The 21,696-nt window shown below is 36.3% G+C and overlaps 1 protein-coding gene across 1 annotated transcript in view; it reads left to right on the forward strand.

Moving 5' to 3' along the window:
• The window catches only part of tnfrsf21 (tumor necrosis factor receptor superfamily, member 21), a 35,959-nt gene that overhangs the window by 12,281 nt on the left and 1,982 nt on the right, over positions 1-21,696 (forward strand). The window contains exons 4-5 of the mRNA XM_015351341.2: positions 4,023-4,288; positions 11,355-11,568. Of these exons, the coding sequence (XP_015206827.1) occupies positions 4,023-4,288; positions 11,355-11,568 (480 nt within the window). The remainder of the gene's footprint in view (positions 1-4,022; positions 4,289-11,354; positions 11,569-21,696) is intronic.

Consider the following 21,696-nt stretch of genomic DNA (forward strand, 5'->3'; position numbering starts at 1 on the left):
AATATTTTTAATTCTCAAACTTAAAGAAACTTGCTATTAGCACTTATTTACTCTTTTGTATGCACACCTTCAATACATTGTTTTCTTAATGAAGCTCTAGTTGGAAATAATATAAAATATTATTGTAGATTTTGTATTGTTTTTAAGCCTTAAATCTTAGATCTTCCGGCAGTGCATGCCTGCACTTTGGACCACTCACATTCTCCTTGTTTAAATCCTAGTTTATCAGCTGCCATCAGTCTTATTACTAGCTCTAGGTGTATTCGAGCAGCCATTTGGAGTAGAGGCTAGGGTTCTGGACGACTGGACCATTGTTGGTTCAAATCCTAGGTGAGACGCCTGTACCCTTGAGCAAGGTTCTTCACCTGAATAGCTCCAATTAAATGCCCAGCTGTCTAGATTTGTACAAAGGTAAATTTAAATTAATTAAATTAAGTACATTAATTAATTAGTAGTATTCTGCAACTGTATAAATGACCTAGATGCAATCAAAGTTTATGAAGAAAATCTAAATTCACCCACCTATGACAAGTTAAAGCCCCAGTACTAGATGGCACGTTTTTGTTTGGCATCCTTCTAACTGCTGGAATTACATCAACAAGCACGGAGCTTTCCGCTTGCAGTTTTCCTGTGGATTTAGGTTTTTTATGTTATCCAGATGTTTGTCTGATGATCACCACCAGTTGCAACAGAGTTGTGTATCTAACAGATTCTATTTTTTAAAAATCATTAGTTGTCTTCAATATTTGAAATAAAAACTATTACTTTTATGATGCTTTAATATTTTATTCTAAGAATTAAAAATAACAAGAAATATTAATCATTCAGCAGCATTGTTTTTCAGATGTAAGATTGAATTTTACTGAATTACATTGACTTCAAATTGGAAATAATTGTGTTTTGAAACATATTTTCTTCAAACGGTATTGTAAAGTACCAGTTTTTCCATGTAGGCTTCTTTTAGCTTCTGAGAACTGCATTCTGAGGGAAACATAGTGAGTAGCCTCTTTAGACCTCTGGCTGTGTGCTTTCATCTCCCTTTTCTGTAATATAATGAGCTGTGACAAATAGCAGGCAAAACTCCCATACTGTTCAAAATGGTTTGTTGACCTACATAGGTCTTGTGACGCATTTCTTCAAAATGAATTTGATACCCAGCCTTGCAGTTTAGAAATTTCCAGTCTTCCTTCAAAGCTCCTAAAAAAGAGTGTGTTGGAATAAGGGCATTTACTGTTAGCTGGGTGTGGTTTTGGATAGATGATGATGATGATGATAATCATTATTAGTTTTTGGTTGGTTAAGGTAACTTACCCATGACCTACTTTTCCTGTCCAGTCAAATCACAGCTATTTTAGCCCAGAATGGCCACATCATCAGGGAAATGAGCTGTGTGGCTCATCAGGTATTATAAGCATAGCAAAAGAAATGTCCAGGAAAATTAAATAATAATCTTTAACTCACCATAGCACATTTAAGCAGAATGTAGAAGAAAATGTCCTCAAATTTAAAAATAGTTTGCCAAAAAATACTTTGAATGAAACAATAATACAAAAAAAATCATATTCATGCATTACTCTAAATCATAATTAAAGGTTTGAAACTGCCCCAAAATAAATTCCCTGCTAAACCACTATACCATTGAATTACAGTATGGAATAATATCTCTGTTCTCTGACAGAATCTAAATACAATCTACAGGTAGGTGAGGTTAGGTCTTGTTAACAGATGTCATTATTTCAAGAGAACTAGAATATTATGTTTTTTTTTGGTGTAAATTCCATATCACTAAACCCCTGATACTCTCAGGTGGTGTTATGGAATATTAATGAGGACCCTATGCAGAATAATCAGGATGAACTTCAGAGGCCTAGCCGATTAAACGGTCCGAGGTCTGAAAGGCAAAGGGAAACAAACCGGTACGAAAGTACAAAATCAGAAGCAGAGCTGTAAGCCGTGAGGCAGCTGAGAGTATAAGCCAGAACAATAGTCAAAGTACCAAAACAAAACCAGGAGATGTAGTCGGAGAACAAACCAGGGTCAGGAAGACAAAAACCAAGACGTAATTAATCGCAGGAAGATGATTTCCTCTAGCCAGGAAAACCTAATACTGAGCACAGTTGAGAGTGTAAAGCATTAAACAGGCTGCGGTAAAAGGCTAATTGGAAACCGTGCTGGTGCAAGGTGGAGTAACGAGTCCTCTGGGGGCGTGGTGTAACATTACCCCCCTCCCCAGGGGCGGCTCCCGACGCCCTAGGGGATCGATTGGAGAGATGCCGGCAGAAATTGGTAATCAATTGAGGATCCAAAATGTCCTTCTCAGGAACACAGGCGCGCTCCTCGGGGGCGTGGTGTAACAGGTGGCTTAGAGCATTGTGTTTGAAAGGGACTGATATGGTGAGCATATGCAGTATGGGAGGGTGATTTTCTTTTTGTTTACAAATGAATACACAATTCCATAGTTTTCAGGCTTTGGAAGCAGCTGCAGCTGTGTTGTGCTCAGTTAATTGTTTTTTTTTGCAATTCTATATTGTTACAAATAGGGTGGTATGAGAATGGAGAAAATCAGAAATGAGCAGAATGGATATATCAATACGTAAATTAAATAATCATATTTAAACCGCGAACTTGCAAATACTGTGTCTTTTCCAGGAATATACCCAAGCGGTTTGTGTAGTTAGAGGCACGTGAGTTCTTCGTTTTCTGGCACAGCCTAGTTGAAAAGAGTAATAATTCAGGCACACTGGGTTAGATATTTATTAACAGTGAATACCCACACTAAACAACACACAAGGCCATAAAAGAGAAAGCTGCCTCTAAACCAAACAGAATACCGCCTGCGGTTAAAACTGTCTCTGCATACCTGGATGCCACAAAATGAATGGGAACCTATCTCCCTATTCTAAAAATCCATTCACTAACCAGGAGAGGCTGTTTTTAACCAGGGGCTTCTTCACAAAGAAATCCAAAAAAAGGAGCAAACTCTCTTAACAACGTTCAAATACTTATCTCCAGTCTGGTATTTATGCATGATCAGGAACAAGGAGGTTTTTGGTTTTTACTTTTAATTGAAACTTAATCATTTACCCAGAACATAATTAAGCTAAACCAATGTAGACTTTATGATTTGATCACTGAATCTGGGAGCACCACTCAGTAAACTCCCCCTTGCTTTGAAGCTGGAAATATCGGCACCAGCCAGGTGTTACCCATTGTATCTAGATTAATTTCATTACCATATATCACCCATGCATATGCTGTGACTGCTTAGAGCTATGCAAAATATTGAAAAAAGGTTCAGTTTATGCAGAGAAAGACATATACATCACCATTTTAATTTGAGTGTGGTCCAGAAAATGGAAAAATAGCACAACCCTCCCTTCAGATTGACTTTACATTATTATGTGTTTTCTGCGATAGGTGTACAAGAATAGGTCATTACTGAGACATTGAGTAGATGCAGAATGAATGGAGTTTCTGTGAAAAAATGATGCAGTCAAACAAAGAGCATATGGAACTGTTACAAGGAATTGTGCTGTATTACAGAAAGATATCTAAAGATGAACAGAGATGTCTTGTTCATTTACCAGCATGGTTCTCTCAGTCATTGTTGCAGCACAATTCACTTTTATAATAGTCATGACTGTTCTTTCTGAAAGCAAAGCCTCTAAATGTACATGAGCAAGAATCCTGGAACCACTTTTTTGATAGCTAAAAGACCATGCCAGAAAGTTTTAAATCTGCATCAACAGGTAGAGAGGAGAAAATATCCAAAAAAGAAACCTTTAAGTGATGAAACTCAGGTCAAATACCCAGCACAAGAGAAAAGAGAAAGTGGCAAAGTAGACACACATTTTATTGGCTATTAAGTGTTCTTGTGTCCTGTAGTGTCCAGCAGAAATGTTTGCCTCCCACGAAGTATGTTTTATAAGTTATACTATGGACAGTGCAATATATTTTGCTGTGTATTTTTTTCTTAAACAAATAAACAAGTATGTCATTATGATCATGCTGTCCATTTCCAGGTGTGGATATCCTCAAATTGGTGTCGGCGCAAATGGGTAGCCAGTGGATTGACATGTACCAATATCTGGCAAACGCAACTGAGCGGGAGGTGGCAGCATTCTCTAATGGGTACACAGCAGACCACGAGCGTGCCTATGCTGCTTTGCAACACTGGACTATCAGAGATGCTGATGCCAATCTCGCCAAACTTATTAATGCCCTTCGAAGGCACAGACGCAATGATGTGGTGGAAAAGATCCGGGGCGTGATGGAAGATAATCCTCAGGTAAGCATCAAGATTGACCTAATCTCTGAAATTAATTCATATTCTCTGCAAAATAGTTTATGTTGGTGCTTGGTCCATTGTAGTTCATTGATCTCTGCTATTCATTCTCTTCTATATTTATGGATGCATGAACAGTGTGGATCTAAGAAAATAACATTTCAGTAACGGAGCAATGTTACTGAAGAAGGCCTGAAGAAGGCTCCACGGCTGAAACGTTGTGTTCTCTTTCTTCTTTTTTTCAGCATGGAATAAACCTATTACTTGTTCCTTTGGAGCAATATTTAGTCAATTATTTCATATTGAAATATGAAAATAGCATTTTGCACAAAATCAAGCTCAGGCCTGACCTGATCCACTAATTAGTTAATTTGGCTAAATTAAATATAATCCTGTCCAACTGTTAGTTCTTTAGAAAGTTGAAGAAAGGCTGTTGGCCACACCATCTTGTTTCAGTGGCTGTTTCCACAGTTGACTGGGGGTCACCAGGATTGCAGAGAATGGCTACCTTTGCTACAAGTCGGTCATTAGCTTATCTCTGAGCAAGCTGGTTATGTCTATACCTCATTGCATACCAGAAAGCACAAACCTATGTGAATCCTGTGTTTACTGATTGCTTTTAAGGTAGTTTGTATTAATATTCTCTTTAATTAATCCTTTTGAGTTCATGCTAGTCAGGTGTTTTTGATCATGTAATTTGCATGTTAACACCACTTGTATAAGCATGATGTTTAATGCTGTCATTTAAAAATACTCCATTAATATATTAAATGTCTGTGAGCAGATTACTCTATCAGTTGTAACAACTCCAAAATATAAAAACCTGTTTAATATCAGTTTAGTTGTAGTGTTGCCTCAGAGAATAGTGATGTTCCGCATAATGTCTTACTGTATGTACTCTATTTGCCATAAAAATACAGGTAGATCATTCTTCTCCAATAGTGTTTGAAGAGCAAGTTATTCTTTTTTATTCTCATCTAGACATGAGATTATATTTCAGAGTATCCTTATTTCTACAAGGTTACATATTAAAGCCTCATTGTTTTTACTTGGAATTCTCATTTCGCTTAATAATACTACACTGACACAGAGCGTGCTTGTCAGCACCTCTTAATAATGGCTTTATCTTTATGAAATCACTAATAGACTTGCTGTCGGTACTTGTAATGGATCACTGCAAATAAACATGGATGCCAATTACTGGACTGGATATTGAAGGCAGCACATTACAGTATAAAGGGTACATGCTGTACTCAAGTTTTCAAAAAATGTGCTGGCTAGATAAAACTTGTATGTCCCAATGCTAACTTCGATCTCCCAAAAAAAACATAATGAGACCCTGTCTATGTTCTTTTAGTACTTTCTTATAACAACTTTTTTACATTATTTATTATAAGTAATTAATCTGTTAGAATATTACACATTCTTAATGATGGAAGTTACAAAGCTGGACAGAATAGTGGTTTATAAACAATTATGTTGATATACAGTAGTTCAAGAAGGCACCCAAAGAAGGCTCCACAGCCGAAACGTTGTTTCTTTTCTTCACTTTTCAGCTTATAATAAACCTTTACTTGTTCCTATTAAGTTGATATATAAATGGAAGTGACCCAGATGAAATTGCAATACTCTAAACCTATATCAATTATAAATCTTTGAAATATACACAAATTATATCCTGGCATTACATTTGTAGTGCTCTTTAGCCTCCTATCAGCCTCACATTATTTTTGATTTGATGTTTTCACAGTGTACTGTAATTGGAGACTTTCCTCTCTTGTGTCTTGTACAGAGTGAAGCAAATTAAATAATTGAATATTGAGATCAGCTTTAAAAACCTAACTTGTCATCAGATGTGAGAGGAAGACTACTTCAAGCTGAAGAGAGTAGACTTGAAAAAAGAAATTGGTGTAGCTATTCTAGTATATTTGGAAGAAGTTTTGAAACTCCTTTTCTGCTTCCTTTCACATGCGCCTATGGCTGCCACTGCCATTTTAGAAGTATTTTAGTGTGAATTTTACATTTATATGTGGAGGAGTCATACATCCTTGGCAGTGTGATAAATTCTAATTCAAGAATCAAATTTTCAACACATTTGTCTTATTTACTTTTTATCAACCAGATCTAATATAAAGTAGTTAAGTAGAAGTACTTATAAATATAATGCCTTTTATTAATGGTATTCACCAACACCCAGTCGAAAACTAAAATATGTTGATTTCATAAGTATTCACCTGTCACGGGAGTCTGTTCTGACTTCCGTGAAATGCGTAGTTTAAGACCCTATGCAACACGGTATTGTCCGGAAGTGACTGGAATAGAACATCAGGGAAGACACAGCAGGGTTAGGACAGGATGACTGACAAGGGGTGGTGACTGTGGTGATCAGGTGCCTGGTGCTAAAGCAACCAAATCCAGGGAAGTCCAAATGGGGTAGTCAGGGTGCAGTCCGTAATCCAAAAGCTCGGAGATCCATCCAAGATTAAAATCCCCGGGAAGGGGAACCAAGACCAGGAACACAGAGAGATAAAAGCACACCAGGACCAGGCGCTCCGAGCCCCGGGCTCACAGGTCAGGACGTCAGGGATGAAGGCCTATGCCCTCAGGCTTCCTCCAAGCCTGGTGGTAGGCAGGCCTTCAGACGTCCGTCTTCCAAAGCTGAGCCAGGAACTGCGGAAACGCTAGGCTTATAAACCAAAATACAAACAAGACACACCAGGAAATATAGAACCTAATTGATAACAGAAAAGAGTAGGAGTGCCCTCTAGAGAAGGGATGTGGAACATGACATCACCTCCTTGAGTCAATATTCTGGGTGAAGGGACTTTGCTTCACTTTCTTCTGTCTTGACCAATATTTGAAGCAGCTCAAAAACACAATGCTGCTGCCACCACGTTTGACAGCAGGAATATACCAGCAGGAATGTACCTGTTTGCGTTTAGACCAGAAAGTTCCAAAAATGTTTTGTCTTAAAACAAAACATGTTGTCATTTGTTTGCTGTATCTCTTATATTCTTTCTTGCAAACTTCATGTTTAATTTGAGATAAATTTACCAAATCACCTTCATGGAGTGATATTGTAGACTGATGGACATTAATCCCATCTCATCTAGTTACTGTTGGCCTAACGGAGATCAAACTAGTTTTGTCCTCTCTCAGCTGCTCAGGTTAGAGAGAGAGCGTGATCTAGGCAGCATCTGGATGGTATGATACACCTTCCCCTACTTAATGATCCATTTCAGTGTACTCAGAGGTATGCCTAGGCTATTTGAAATTATTTAAACCCTTCTCCTGATCTTTGCTTTCTACAGTATTATCCCTGAGTTGTTTTGACAGCTATTTGTTCTTCATAATTTAATCTTTGCTTGAAATTTACTACCTGGCTGAGAGACCATTACAGAGACAGGCATATTTGTACCAAAATCATTGAACTACTATTATTTCACAGATGGAGTTCAATAAATTATGCAAGTTGACAAAGACATTTTGCACACCTAAACTAATTTAAGTTTGCCATAGTAATGGGGGTGAAAACAGATTTAACTTCTTTTACTCATAAAAGTTTGAACATTTGAGTTTGAAGTTTACAAAACAAAATATTGCAAAAGGGTTTGAAATTATTTATTTTTCATGTTTACTTAAAAGATTAAGTGTCTGTAATCTTTCTTTGTAAATACTTATCAAAGCTTTTTTCTTTTTGATTTCAATTACAATATACAGTAATTAGAGCAGTATTTTGTGCATTGTACTAGGCAATGTGACTATAAATCTAGACTGAGTACCACTTGGTGCTGCAGATATTCACAGTTGATCATAATTTAAAATATTTTTTGTAATACAGGGTGAAAAGTGCTGGAACCCTACAATAACTGGCAATTTTTACACAATTACACTAAACAATTATAGAATGCTAATAAGTTATTGAACTTGGGAAGCACTTTTAAGTATATAATCATTTAAGTATCTGATCCTTCTAGGTACTACTAGAATACCACTGATACAAGTCAGAAAGAATATGCCTTTGTTAAGATGTCTTTAATTGGCTTAGCATGTTCCCTACTGCTTAGCTGATCATTGTAATAACCTGTTCTTTCAATGAGTCAGCGTAGGACTCCTTTTTGTAATCGAATTAACATTGATGTAAACAAAGTCTCCAGCCTGCTGACACATAAGGAAAGTTAAAAAAGAAGTGTATCTAAGGAACAGCTTTTACAATACATTGCTTTAGTTTATTTCATGACCATTACCCTAAAGACAGAAGCAAATGCATAATGGAAGGACATCCTAAACATAGACGTTTTCCTTATTTGCATTTGGCTTTTATAATGTAATTGCACATACAATAAAAATAAAAACAAAGTTACTACTTTACTCTTATTTATGTCTTTTTGTGAACTTTAACATAATATTCAAAACTGTTCATGTTAGTAAAAGGTAGGTGTGTCTGCATGCACAGGCTGCAAAGGAACAAGTAAAGGTGTATTACATGCTGAAAAGAGAAGAAGAGAAACACAACGTTTTAGCTGTGGAGCCTCCTTTGGGTGTGAGAAAGAGAGGAACATCAACAACTGATAAAGCATTTTTTTAGCAAATACATATGATTAATATTTCATTTTGGCAGGGGCAGGGTAGCTAACCATGCGTACTGTAGAACAAACAGCCACCTATACACTTATACACTTCATCTATACACCGAGATGAAGCAGTCCCCAAGATGGTAAAATGTATCTGAAAAGTGTCTTGATGCCAACTCCTTTAAACACGCCTGGATTTCTCCTTGAAATCCCTGGAACCTTTCTTAACCTGGTGACTGTTAGCCTGGTGAAGAGTGGAGGAGACTAAAGTCTCTCTTTTTGAAAAGTATAATAAAGCAGGTTATACTTTTATAACCCTAATAGATTGTCTGAGCACAAATCGAAATGACCATACTCAAGCTTACTCAAGCTCAGCGCACACTTGGATTAGTGCGTGCTCCCCCCGTACTTTGGAAATAAGAAGTATCTGGTCTCCAATCTTGGATTTCCTACCCCTTTTCCTCCTGGGACCTCCTCTGCTACCCCCAAAACAGTCATGGGCCACTCTGGTCTTATCATAGACACTTCCCTGCTTAGTGAGGCATGTGTATTGGGATCTATTGGATTGAGGCAGTTGAGCAAGTGATGTCTAAATTCCACACAGCAGCCTCACCGATCTAGATCTTTGTCAGTTTACTCCACCCAGTGATGAGTCAGTTCCTTGCAACACAAACACCACAACCAGGGGTCCACAGCTAAGGTCCAGTCAGTGTTATGGTATTACTCTTCTAAAGGCCAACCACTACCTAATGGCATAAAGCCTTTATATACCAAAGTTCCTTTAATCACAGTCGTGTGTGAATGTATCTTCTAACCCTTCAACACTTATCCAATTAATTCATCTCCCACTGCTGCCTCACCACGGTAAAATACAGTGACAGTCTCCATGGGAAACCACAGAAAATCATTGTAAAGGTTTTTTATTTTGCATTAGTGGCTGATGCTTGATAGGTCAGTTTTAACCTTGCCTAACATGCATAACTAAATGAGCCATATTTGTTGGCAGGATTATTCAGTTTGAGTCTGTTCTTGTTTTTAGGGTTTTTAGGATTCAGGATATTGCTTACATTTTTTTTTCAGCTAATTGTACTGGAGTTCCTCTACTGTTCAGTGGTTCTGACCTTTAAAAATGTGTTGCATTCTTAGCCACTAGAGTCATCTATAGAACATGCCTTTGTTAATCTTTATAGATGACCGATGATGATATTAGATGACTTCATGTTGTATGCACATCCTGAATCATTTTTATGAGTATTGGTCATTATTTTTATGAGTGGTCATTTTCTTGTCATACTCTATTGTTTTTAGGGTACATTTAAGTACAGCTTTGCATTTTGTCGCATTAATGGAATCAGATATATGCTTTATTTAATTTTCCAGATGTACTGTTTAATATTCTACTATACATTTACAACATAGTATGAAATAAAAAAATATAAATACACATTCTCCTTAACTTTAAGTTTTGTATGTATGTATAAAGATCATATTAGTTAAAGTTTGAAATTAAATATAAATAGCCATGACTGTCAAGGTGTACATCACTTTGCAATTGCCTTTATGTCATTTATACATAATTTTGAGATTATGTAGAGTGGGAACTTTAAACTAAACATACAACTATGACCACTTTAGGATTAAATTATTTTCCATATATAACAATACAAATAAAAAACAGTGTTTGAACAAACTAAAACAGATTAAAAAAGAAAAAAAAGGCAGAAATAACAGGGCCCTGATGAAAAGACAGTAGGTCTCCCTGTCCTATTATTACCGATGGTAAAATAGTAACTTCATATAATTAGAAAATGTGCAAATCTCCCCATAGTATTGGTAGAAAAGTGCCATTGCTTTACATATCCACATAATGTTTCTATGTGTTAATAAGATGACTTAATTTTAGTTTGCATACCTCTGATTAAGCAATCAGATGAAAAGGCCTTTCCTTTGAAATAAACCTTTTAAATTAAGTGATACTCTGCGGAGTCTGTGCTTTGGCAGGCTACAGCAATAACCTCTGGCTGCGGTGTATGAGACACAGAAACCAGAGTGAATTTACACGTCGATACCAGTATGTCTCTAATAAGATAGCTGACTCGAGTAAGCGCCCACAAGAAATTGAATTTTTTCTGTTTCAGTTCTTATTTTTTTGTAATGTTTTGCCCTTTATACTGCGCAATTATTACAATTAACTTGATTTAGATTACAGTTATGCATAATATTAGAACATGTGGGAGTTTGATATGAGCCATGTGGCATGTGGGTGGCACATTCTCTTCCTCTGTAAATCTACAGAGTTCTTTCATAGATTTTGCTTGTATAACATGTTGACGTAGAATGGAGAAAATTGAGGGCATAGCTGTCGGTGGTTCAGGACTCCTTAATATGGTGTCCCATAAATTAAAGATCCCTGTGGTTTATAAATGGGGTTATTTTAAAACTTTACATTTTTAGGTGATTTAGTTTCTCCCTGCATTTTGTACTTTTTTTTCCAGTTTGATCTGAACCATCTGATGACCTCTGTGAATGTAGCCCAATGCCCCAGCCCTACCCACAAGCCTTCAGAGTCCATGGGTGTTGTAGTGGAGCACTCTCCTGTGGACAGGACCAAGGGATTCTTTGTTGACGAATCCGAACCTCTTCTGCGCTGTGACTCCACTTCAAGCAACAACTCAGCCCTCAGCAGAACAGGTTCTTTTATAACCAAAGGTATGTGAATAACCTGTTGTTCGATACACACAATTAGAATCACTAAAAGGTTACAGAGCTCCCCATACTATTGATAGTAAACAGCTGATTGCCACTTCTTTACATATTCACATAGTGTTTCTAACTGACTGATTTAATAATCAAAGGTATGCAGATTAAAATACGTTTACAAATGGTGATAATGTGGAATTATATGGTTTCTTACACAAATAACTTGAAGGTTGTTATATTTTTAAAATTCATAAAATAAAATTGTTTAAATGGCATCACCAGATTTCTGTTACTATTAGTACAGTCAAACACACCAGCACTGAAATAAAGAGGAGTTCCTTTTACCAATTCCCATAAGGAAAAATATATAGTAATTATACCCTTTTATGTTTTTTTACAATAACAAAGCAGCCGTGATCATTGAATCATTGTACAGTATGTGATGTTTCATTAGTATATACAGTATATATATATGACAGTGGTCAGCTTATCACAGCCAATTGTGTTTAGTGTCATGCGTAAAGGAAATTCTGATTGCCAGTGTTTATGACACAGAAAATCATGATTTATTAAAGTCTTTTTGAGGTGAAGAAACCCACAACCCTGAACAATATTCTTTGCCCAGAAAATATTTTTTAATCTTCTTCTTTTTTATTAGATTAATACTAATTAGTTTTATTTGCAGTATATTCACTATGATTGAGTTTTTACATAAACTACTGTAAAAAATAAAAATATTATGAAAAGTGTGTAAATAGCATCTGGGTAAAGAAATGCATTTATAGTCCACATAGAAGTCATATTAAGCCATCTGTGTAAATTACTGGAGTGTTTTTTTTAATAATGAGCAAGTTCTGTTTCTAATTTTACGTTATTAGGTTGAAATTTTTAAAATATAATGAATAAATTAGTTAAGGTGGAAAGTCCTACAGATGCAGCCATTCAAAGTGAGCGGTACAGACACGTACCGGAGGTAATCGGCTACGGCGTCGCTTATCGTGACGACACGGGGTACCGCGGTACGTGATTGGTTGACCGACAGGGGCACTCGTGGTCCGTTGGTCTGTCGTAGAAAGACTTACAATAAAGGTCTTTACTGTGCCCGTTGTAGATATTGAATTTTACCACTGAAGGGAAATCTTAGTAGCTGAGCATAAAAAGAATAGGAGCATACTGTAACGCGTGTGAAGGCCATAAACGATATTAATTTTGGAACATAAACATACAGTATATGGTTGGTCTTGGTACTTTAAAGAAAAAATACACACCAGTATTCCATTTCTCCCTAAACATTTTAAGCATCGAAGTCTTTAACTAAAGGGATACCGTAGTCAACAAGCATACTTTTAGAATTTGATTAAAAGGGAATATAATATGGAATCGAGTATCTAACGAAATTAATAACGATATAATTATATTCATGTACCGCAACACAAGAATAGTACACGCTGTACATTGTCTGTCGATAATGTTTCTGTAGTGCTTTTTCAGCAGTCTGCATGTGACCTTGCCGGTGGTGCTGTGTGTTAGGTTCCTGACTCCCATGTCACACGGTCTGTGATCGAATCCCACTAAAACTATGACTCTTTTTTTAACAAACATTTCAAAAATGAAACGTTTCCCTTGGTCAGAGATATAAATATATAATATATAAATAAATTAAATTTAACTAACGTGAAATAGAGTGTGAAAAACTGGTAGTTTTAAGCTTTTCTGCTAATATAATATGGAATCGCGTATCTTAAGAATTTAATAACGATATGATTATATTCGTGTACTGCGACAGGGCTGTGTAGGGCTGTTTCGCCTCTCTCTTCATGCGACTGTACCTGGAAGAGGATTTCTTTCTATTCGAAACGTGTATTTTAAAAGTTTAAGAAGTAAAAACCTTACAGCGTACACAGATTTCTAAACTGATCAGGATCGTTATCTTTGTCTTATGCATAATAATGTTCACTGCTCTGTCCAGCAAATTAATAATAAACTTTATTTTATATAGCGTTTTAAACGAATAAGTAATTAGATTGCTCATAAACCTAATCACTTGCTTTTTCTTTTTATTTAGGCTCAGATTTCAACTATAGATCATATTATTAATAACCATAATAACAACCAACCAACAAAAACAACCATATAAACATAATACCAACCAAAAACATAGATAACGACCACACTACAAAATCAAATATATCAAACCATTATACTCTCGCAAATTCCTCCAATTATCATAATCCGCCCCTTATGCAAAACCAAACCCTCCTCCCATCCCAGTTTATCCTCTTTATCATAAACAAAATCCACCTCAATTTTCAACATAAAGCATTAAACAAAATCAATACCTCAACATTCCATACTCAACAACGATAATTCACAAACAGCCAGAACATGTAACTCCACATTCCCAAACAGACCTCATTTCCATAGCCCCGCCCCTTATGCAAAGCCAACATCACTCCCCTGTTCTCTCTCTCCCCTGGCGTTTGTAATCGTTTTTATTTTCAAATAAATTTTAGCAAAGTCATGTATTCTAAAAATCTTAAGATTTTTATATTTATGTCTTTATTTAGTGGTTTCATTAGTGACAAAGGCTAGTGACCTTTGTTTCATTAGTGACAAAGGCTAAAAGTGCTTTTATGTAAACCATGTTTGCTATTAATTCATTCAGGGCTAAAGTATGTTCATTGTCTTCAAATGAAAGAAGGGTTCCTTTCGCCGTGGTCAGGTTGAAATTAGAAGCTTGCCACGCCTGGACTGTTACACCAACATATTAGCATGTTAAAGCGATTTCATTGAGGAGCCTCACCTTTCTTAACTAGCACTGTACTTACTGGGTTTATGGGGGGGGGGGGGGTGTCTTTCACTGGAAATCTCGCCTGCTTCTACTTTGAAAATACCTGTGAAACCGGTTTAATTCGTCACAGCCAGCACTCCTGCAGAGAGGGGGTTGTACTTGCAGTGTATACAGTAGATGTGAAAGCCAGAGCCGACCTCTACGCCGCCCACGTGTTATGCTCTTCCTTAATGTCTAAGCCGGAACACATCATTATATCTCATTTTGTATTTCATAAAAAAAAATCGTTTGCCCAGTCTAACAGTATTGTTGTTATTGTTTTCAAATTGTAAAGCGCTTTGAGGAGCCACCTTTAAAGGCGCCATGTACAATAAAGTTCATTATTATTACTATTGTTAATTTGCTGGACAGAGAGGTGAACATTATTGCACAGAAGACAAAGAAAGCGATTTACATTGCATTGTGCATTGTGCTGCTGTAATACAGTTTTAAATAATTAAAAGTCTAAACAGTATCAGCTTTATTTATGGGTTTTAAATAAAGGCGATTTAAACCTGATTTAAACCAATATAAATGTTTATATTGTTACACCTAGGTGACTATTCATTGTTATTAAAATGACTTAAATTCGAACATGTTGTGATATTTAGAAATATAAATTTGTTTGGTGCGAGTGAGGTTTTTTTTCCCCCCAACAACCTTCCAGAGGAGCTATAAATATTTTAAATAAATACACACAGTATTGCTCATAAGGTCTGCTATTTGAGGTCCAGTTATTTAGATGCATACATCTTATTTTATCTCAGCTTTTCAGCTGAGATACACAGATCATACATAAACAATGCAGTAAAAAAATGTCTCATCAAGTATTTAATCATTAGGTATAACAGTTTCCCTTTAGGCTTCTGAAAACACCACCTTCTACCTTGTGAATACCAGTACCTCCTAATTGTCTAAAGGCTTTATTTAAAAAATTAAAAAAAAACAACTGATGTGCTGAAACAGTACAATTAAACACGCTCTGCAGAAAAGGGGATGGTTGTTACAGTACACATTTGATTTCATTAAAATTATGAGGTACCCTGTATCTGCAGGACTCAATAGGCTCTCAGTCATGTCACTTTGCAGTTGATGTCTCCTAGAGGTTCCTAGATTCTTATTGTAAATAAAAGGAGCAGCATACAGTGGGACTTTTTCAAAAACGGGGAACAAATTTCAACATCTGACTGCACCGAGCACACAAATATTGGTTCTAGGCTCCTGAATCACCTTTGGTCCCTGGATCATTGCTTTTAACCATTTACACAAGGTTTTTACTGTAAAGCACTTTCACAGCTCAACATAAATGGACCTTCTGGGGCGCAGGCTTTAAAGGAGCTTTTTTAAAAAAACATACTTTGCCTTTCCTGTTATAAGCTATTTTTTTAGCATATGACAAGCATGCCCTTATTATGGCGATATCCTCCTTAACATTGGAGAAATAACTCTAGAAGTTTAATTAAAACAGAAATGCTTCAAATCACTTGGGATACAACAAAAAAGTGGTGTATTATAAAGTGTGTTAAAAATGTAGCTAGTTTGTTTTCATAGCTAAGATTATAATAAAACCTCACCATTTAACACCAACAGGTGTTTTCTTGAAGTCTGCTAGCTTCAAAGTTTATGGTTTGGCTTTTGTGTATAATGATAGTGAACTGCATTGGAAAACTTAAAATCTCTAGCATTAAATTGGCTACAAATGCAAGAATTCAACCAGATATTCTTACTTGTAAAATGTAGTTAGTCCATAGTCAGCAATCTAAACTTTATTGTTAAGCTTTAATTATTGATGTTGTCCCAGTAACCTTTAGAAATACTATAGTACTTCACAAATGCTTTGTGTGTTTGGAAATCTTTTGAGTAAAAGCCTTATAAAAATAGGTTTAGTTTTCACAGGACATCACAAAGAAATAGGATGGTATAATTCTTATAATTGCTTAGTGATTGTATTTGGAAGATTATGTACTAAACAGACTTCAGGGATGCCAGTGGATCATTGTGCTATTTGGAATTATTCCAAAAATCAAGTGACCTCTTTGCTGTAGTATCTTTAGTATTATTTATTTAGTATTAATAAAGAATAGATTTATTAAAGTCGTGCGATGTGTAAGCGGGATATGAAAAATAATGTAAAATAAAGTTTTTTATTATTGTTATAGAGAAACATGATCAGATTTTCCCTGGTTCAGAAAAAAAGACAATTAAAATCTGTAATCTTTCCACTTGTATCTCATCGGACATTAACGAGTACAACCCCCTCTCTGCCAGAGTGCTGGCTGTGATGAATTAAACCGGTTTCACAGGTATTTTCAAAGTAGGAAGTACAGTGTTAACTGGTAGCTAGGCTTCTCAATGAAATCGCTTTAACATGCTAATGCGTTGGTGTAACCGTTCGGGAGTGGCAAGCTTCCAATGTCAACTTGACTCGATTGGAAGACAATGAACGTATTTTAGCCCTAAATGAATTAATAGCAAACATGGTTTACATAAAATACATTTTTCCAAGAAAGTTTATAATAATACGATCTATAGTTGAAATCTGAGCCTAAATATAAAGGAAAAGCATTTTCAGAGAGCAATCACGCTGTGTTTATGTAGAAAAAGCGATTAGGTTTATGAGCAATCTAATTACCTATTCGCTTAAAATGCTATATAAAATAAAGTTTATTTAGAGATGAATGATAAGTGTCGGAGTTTAAATAATTTTCATAGGAGGGCTTGGACAGATTCCAAGTGCATTTTTGCAATTTACGTTGCACTCTCAAATGTGCTGTTGTAATACAGTTTAGAATACAGTTAGTCTAAACTTTATCAGCTTTATTTATGGGTTGCAATTTAGAAAAAGTCAACAACCGCACTCAAAATGCAATTTAGAGCTTTCTGGCAAGATGAGACACCCAAATTACAATGTAACATGCCACTGTTTGTGCATGAACAAAGTTATACTGCAATTTTCCTTAGATACGCGATTAAAAAAAATAAATTTTTTGAATCCCCGGCAGAACACATTCCATAAGAATCAGCGCTTTTATACAGTATATCGCCTTTAAACACATATATTTAAACACGCGTTTACGATTTAAATCAAAACGGGATTCAAATCAATATAAATGTTTATTTTGTAACGCATAGGTGACTATTCATTGTTATTAAAAATACTTAAATTCGATCATGTTGTGATATTTAGAAATATAAATTTGTTTGGTGCGAGTGAGGTTTTATTTAATCTCTGACCAAGGGAAACGTTTCATTTTTTCAAAGAAATGTTTGTTAAAAAATAAAGTCATAGTTCCATGGGAGTCAATCACAGACCATGTGACATGGGAGTCAGGAAACTAACGCACAGCGCCACCAGATTTGATAATGCTATAAAAACGCTATAAAATAATGTGACTAGGCACAGAACAAGTTTACAGAACAGTACAAAAATAAATGCTGACCATGACTTTAGAAGCATAAATTACCTTACACTCAATTTAAACACAAGCTGTCTTTAGCCCTCTAAGCTGGTTCATACAGAAATGTAGAGATCCAGGCTCAGAACACACAGCTTCATTAGCGAATACATATGCAGGACAACTAGAGAAGACGTTTTACAGAGGATGGATTTTTAGAAACATCCCATTAGTGACATCACTGAAGTCCTCCTAGGTACTGTAACTGTCGTGTAGATAGTTTTACAAGAATCAGACAAAGGTTTAAGCATCACTTGTTCTAGATAAAACTGCAAAAAAAAACAACAACCCATAATGTACTTCTTTGCGGCTCTGTTTGCCCAAATCATATATTCACAACGTGAAATTAGAAAATAATATTACGTAACCAAAATCCGCAATATGGAAACAGAACCTGTGTAATTGTTGACAGATGATGTACTCATTTTTACAAGACGAACTACAACATTTAAAAAATGACTTGTATGTACTTGATATCTCCAATCAATCCACTGCACTGCATTAAAACAAAACGAAAACTAGTGTAACGCAACGGGGGCTCAGGCGGGCGCCCTTGCCGCATCTGGTCGGCCCCTGCACCCTCCGGGGCTCGAACCCGGGACTTCCGCGTCTCTCTGCAGCGACCTAGCCCCGTGAGCCAAAGAGAGATCTCTCCACAGCCCAGTAGCTGTGGTCCTGCTATCACAGGGAAGGGCGGTGACGTCACCCGCTCTGGTACGCCGGCTCTTACACACACTGCTTGTCGGCCGTAAGCGTTACACTCTCCCCCGCTTAAATCGCCGTCCCCGGCGAAGGGCTATCCCGCCCCGCTTCTGACACCAATGTAACGCAACTGGGCTCGAGGCGGGCGCCCTTGCCGCATCAGGTCGGCCCCTGCACCGTCCGAGGCTCGTACCCGGGACTTCCGCGTCTCTCTGCAGCGACCTAGCCCCGTGAGCCAAAGAGAGATCTCTCCACAGCCCAGTAGCTGTGGTCCTGCTATCACAGGGAAGGGCGGTGACGTCACCCGCTCTGGTACGCCGGCTCTTACACACACTGCTTGTCGGCCATAAGCGTTACACTAGAATGCCCTGGGCATACCGTTTCGCGCTTCTTATCAGTTGCTCAAAAGTAATTTGACCGTATGAAATGCATAATATAAACCTAGAAACATATACGTGAGCAGTATTTACGTAGTATCAGTGTTAAGACATACCTCTCAAATACTGTAAATCAAGTTTAAAATATCTCAAGACCGATTCTGGTCATAATGAAACCATGTTTCGTGTATGTTTTCTTTAAAGTACCGAGACCAGCCATATACTGTATGTTTATGTTCCAAAATTAATATCGTTTATGGCCTTCACACGCGTTGCAGTATGCTCCTATTCTTTTTATGCTCAGCTACTAAGATTTTCCTTCAGTGGTAAAATTCCATATGAATATTCAATAGTTAAACGGGCACAGTTAAGACATTAAATATACATATACATACTGTATACAGTACAGTTTGCATACGGTAATATGTTTATGTTCCTAAATCAATCTCTTTTATGAGCATGCGAAAGGCATGGTGAATTGATTCTCAAAAATTACTGTACTTTGCATGATTGGAAACAAATGCGTGATTGCGAAATGCTGTGGTGTTACTTTTACAAAGACGGTCAATGAAAAAAGGAATGTGGACCAGGGCAATACTTTGAGTTTACACTTATAGCTTGTCCAAGGTCATTCATTATTAATACTATTAGTAATATCTTTGTTAAAGACTTTGATGGCGACAGCTCAAACATGAGAGGTTGAGCTTTATTAGCTCCACCTTGCGGAAATTCCGGATACTATTATTTTGCTAGCGGTATTTACCGGTAACTCGCGGTATTTACCGATAACTCACGGTAGACTGCGTACAGCGTACCGGAAAATAATGCGGTATCGCCCGCGCATTTTGAATGGCTGCATCTGTATATGGACAAGACTAATTAAAAAATGGAGAATCAATAAAAAAATTATAACTTTTTGTTTTGGTTGTTGCTTTTATGTTAAGCAAGTTACATTTTTACTCATTTATACAGCTGGATATTTTACTGAAGCAATCGAAGTGAATAACCTTGATCAATAATGCAATACCAATGCACCACTTTGGCTTTGAACCCTCGACCTTCCGGTTTAATGTCATGCCTGCTTTAACTGCAAAACAGATGTGACTTGTTCAAGTCATGCACATTTTGGCTGGGTGATTGTTGGAATCAAACTTTTTTTCACCAGAATAATGTCTTCTGGATATTTTGTTGAAGTAAATCCATTAGCAGACTAAATGTCATATAACACTGCTTGTATAAGAAAATATTTAACTCATTAGTCTAGGAATTGCAGTATTTCACAAAGACGTAATTGATTTTAGTATTTAGACGTGATACGAATTACAGTGTATCTATGGCATTTTTCAGTAGCAATTCTTTTTGTTGGGTTCCCAAGGAATTAGTGCTCTCTACAGGGCATGTAGGGATTTTTGTTTAGGGACTGAGCATGATTAACATAAAACCTCAATTATTAATACAGTACAAACCAAACCATCTCTTTATTATGAATTCAATGTATTGCTACTTATTTTCTTTTTTATATTCAGAAGTTTAATTTTTTAATGATTAATTCATACAAAACAGTTGGGTAAAAGTTGAGAGTCGGATCCGACTGACCGGATAACATCATCATCATCAATGCACATTTACTTTGCTCGTGCAGTCCTTTCCTATTATTAATTCATTATAAATTGAATTCAGTAACATTCATATTAATTCCATTTGTATTGTGCTTTACATGCCACATGATCCCAAACCATTTTACATATAGGAGAGGACTCTTACGTTCACCATTTCCCATCTGAGTGATATGGCATCCGTTATGTGCCAGCAGCCCCACTGTACTGCAGGGGTTTCAGTGTTCAGGTAGAGAAATTAGAAAGCGCTTCACACATTGAATTCAATTAATAAGTTAACTTTAGGAAGGTCAAATTGCTTAGGCTCAAAGTATAATTTATCAAGGAGATAAGGGTTACCAACCTTACTCTTTCAAAAATAGCATTGGCATTGACCAAGTAGTCAAGACATCAGTTTCATGCTGTATATGAAGGACAGTGGAATGTTACTGATGCATTACTGGGGCATTGGTTTGGAAAGTATGGCCAAGTGGGAAGAATGCCATCTACTGGATTACAAGCACTGCTTACAGCAGCAAACATATTTTTCTTGGGGAATTCCTATCCCAGCATTAATCAGATCAGCATGCAATGTTATCATACAAGTGACATCACTCTCATGACACTGCACACTGTATTTTTAATCCCCCCCAAAAAAAGAATTAAAAAGAATAATAGTAATAATTACTGTTCTTTTATTATAGTAATTTTCACCTCAGAAGTATAACACGATTTCTCAGCACATTATTACAATGCTTACAGTCAAAGTGTCATTTTGATTCAAACGAGTCATTAAAGACTGAGCTCCAGAGCACATTTTATTCAATTGTGTCAGCTTTTGAAGGCATTGAAAGGTGAAATTTGCACAATAGAAATGCATGTTCTGCGTTTACGTTTCTAAAAATAAAACAGTAGTAAAACAGTATTTAAAAGTTATTGAAATAAAAGGTGTATTGAAAAAATATAGATTGTTAAAGCCCTCTAATTATAAACACTTAATTATATTATAGTTAATTATATAATTATATATATTTTAATTCTTCTTTGTATTATTTTAATTATTTACTAGATGGAGCAATGTTGGTGCTAACCATACTGTATTTGTACAGTCTTTACTATGAATTGTTTGCAATTTTGGCTACAATAAACTGTATCCCATTGCAGACATCAACACTGGC

This window comes from Lepisosteus oculatus, chromosome 2, assembly GCF_040954835.1.
Source record: "Lepisosteus oculatus isolate fLepOcu1 chromosome 2, fLepOcu1.hap2, whole genome shotgun sequence".
Taxonomy (NCBI): domain Eukaryota; kingdom Metazoa; phylum Chordata; class Actinopteri; order Semionotiformes; family Lepisosteidae; genus Lepisosteus; species Lepisosteus oculatus.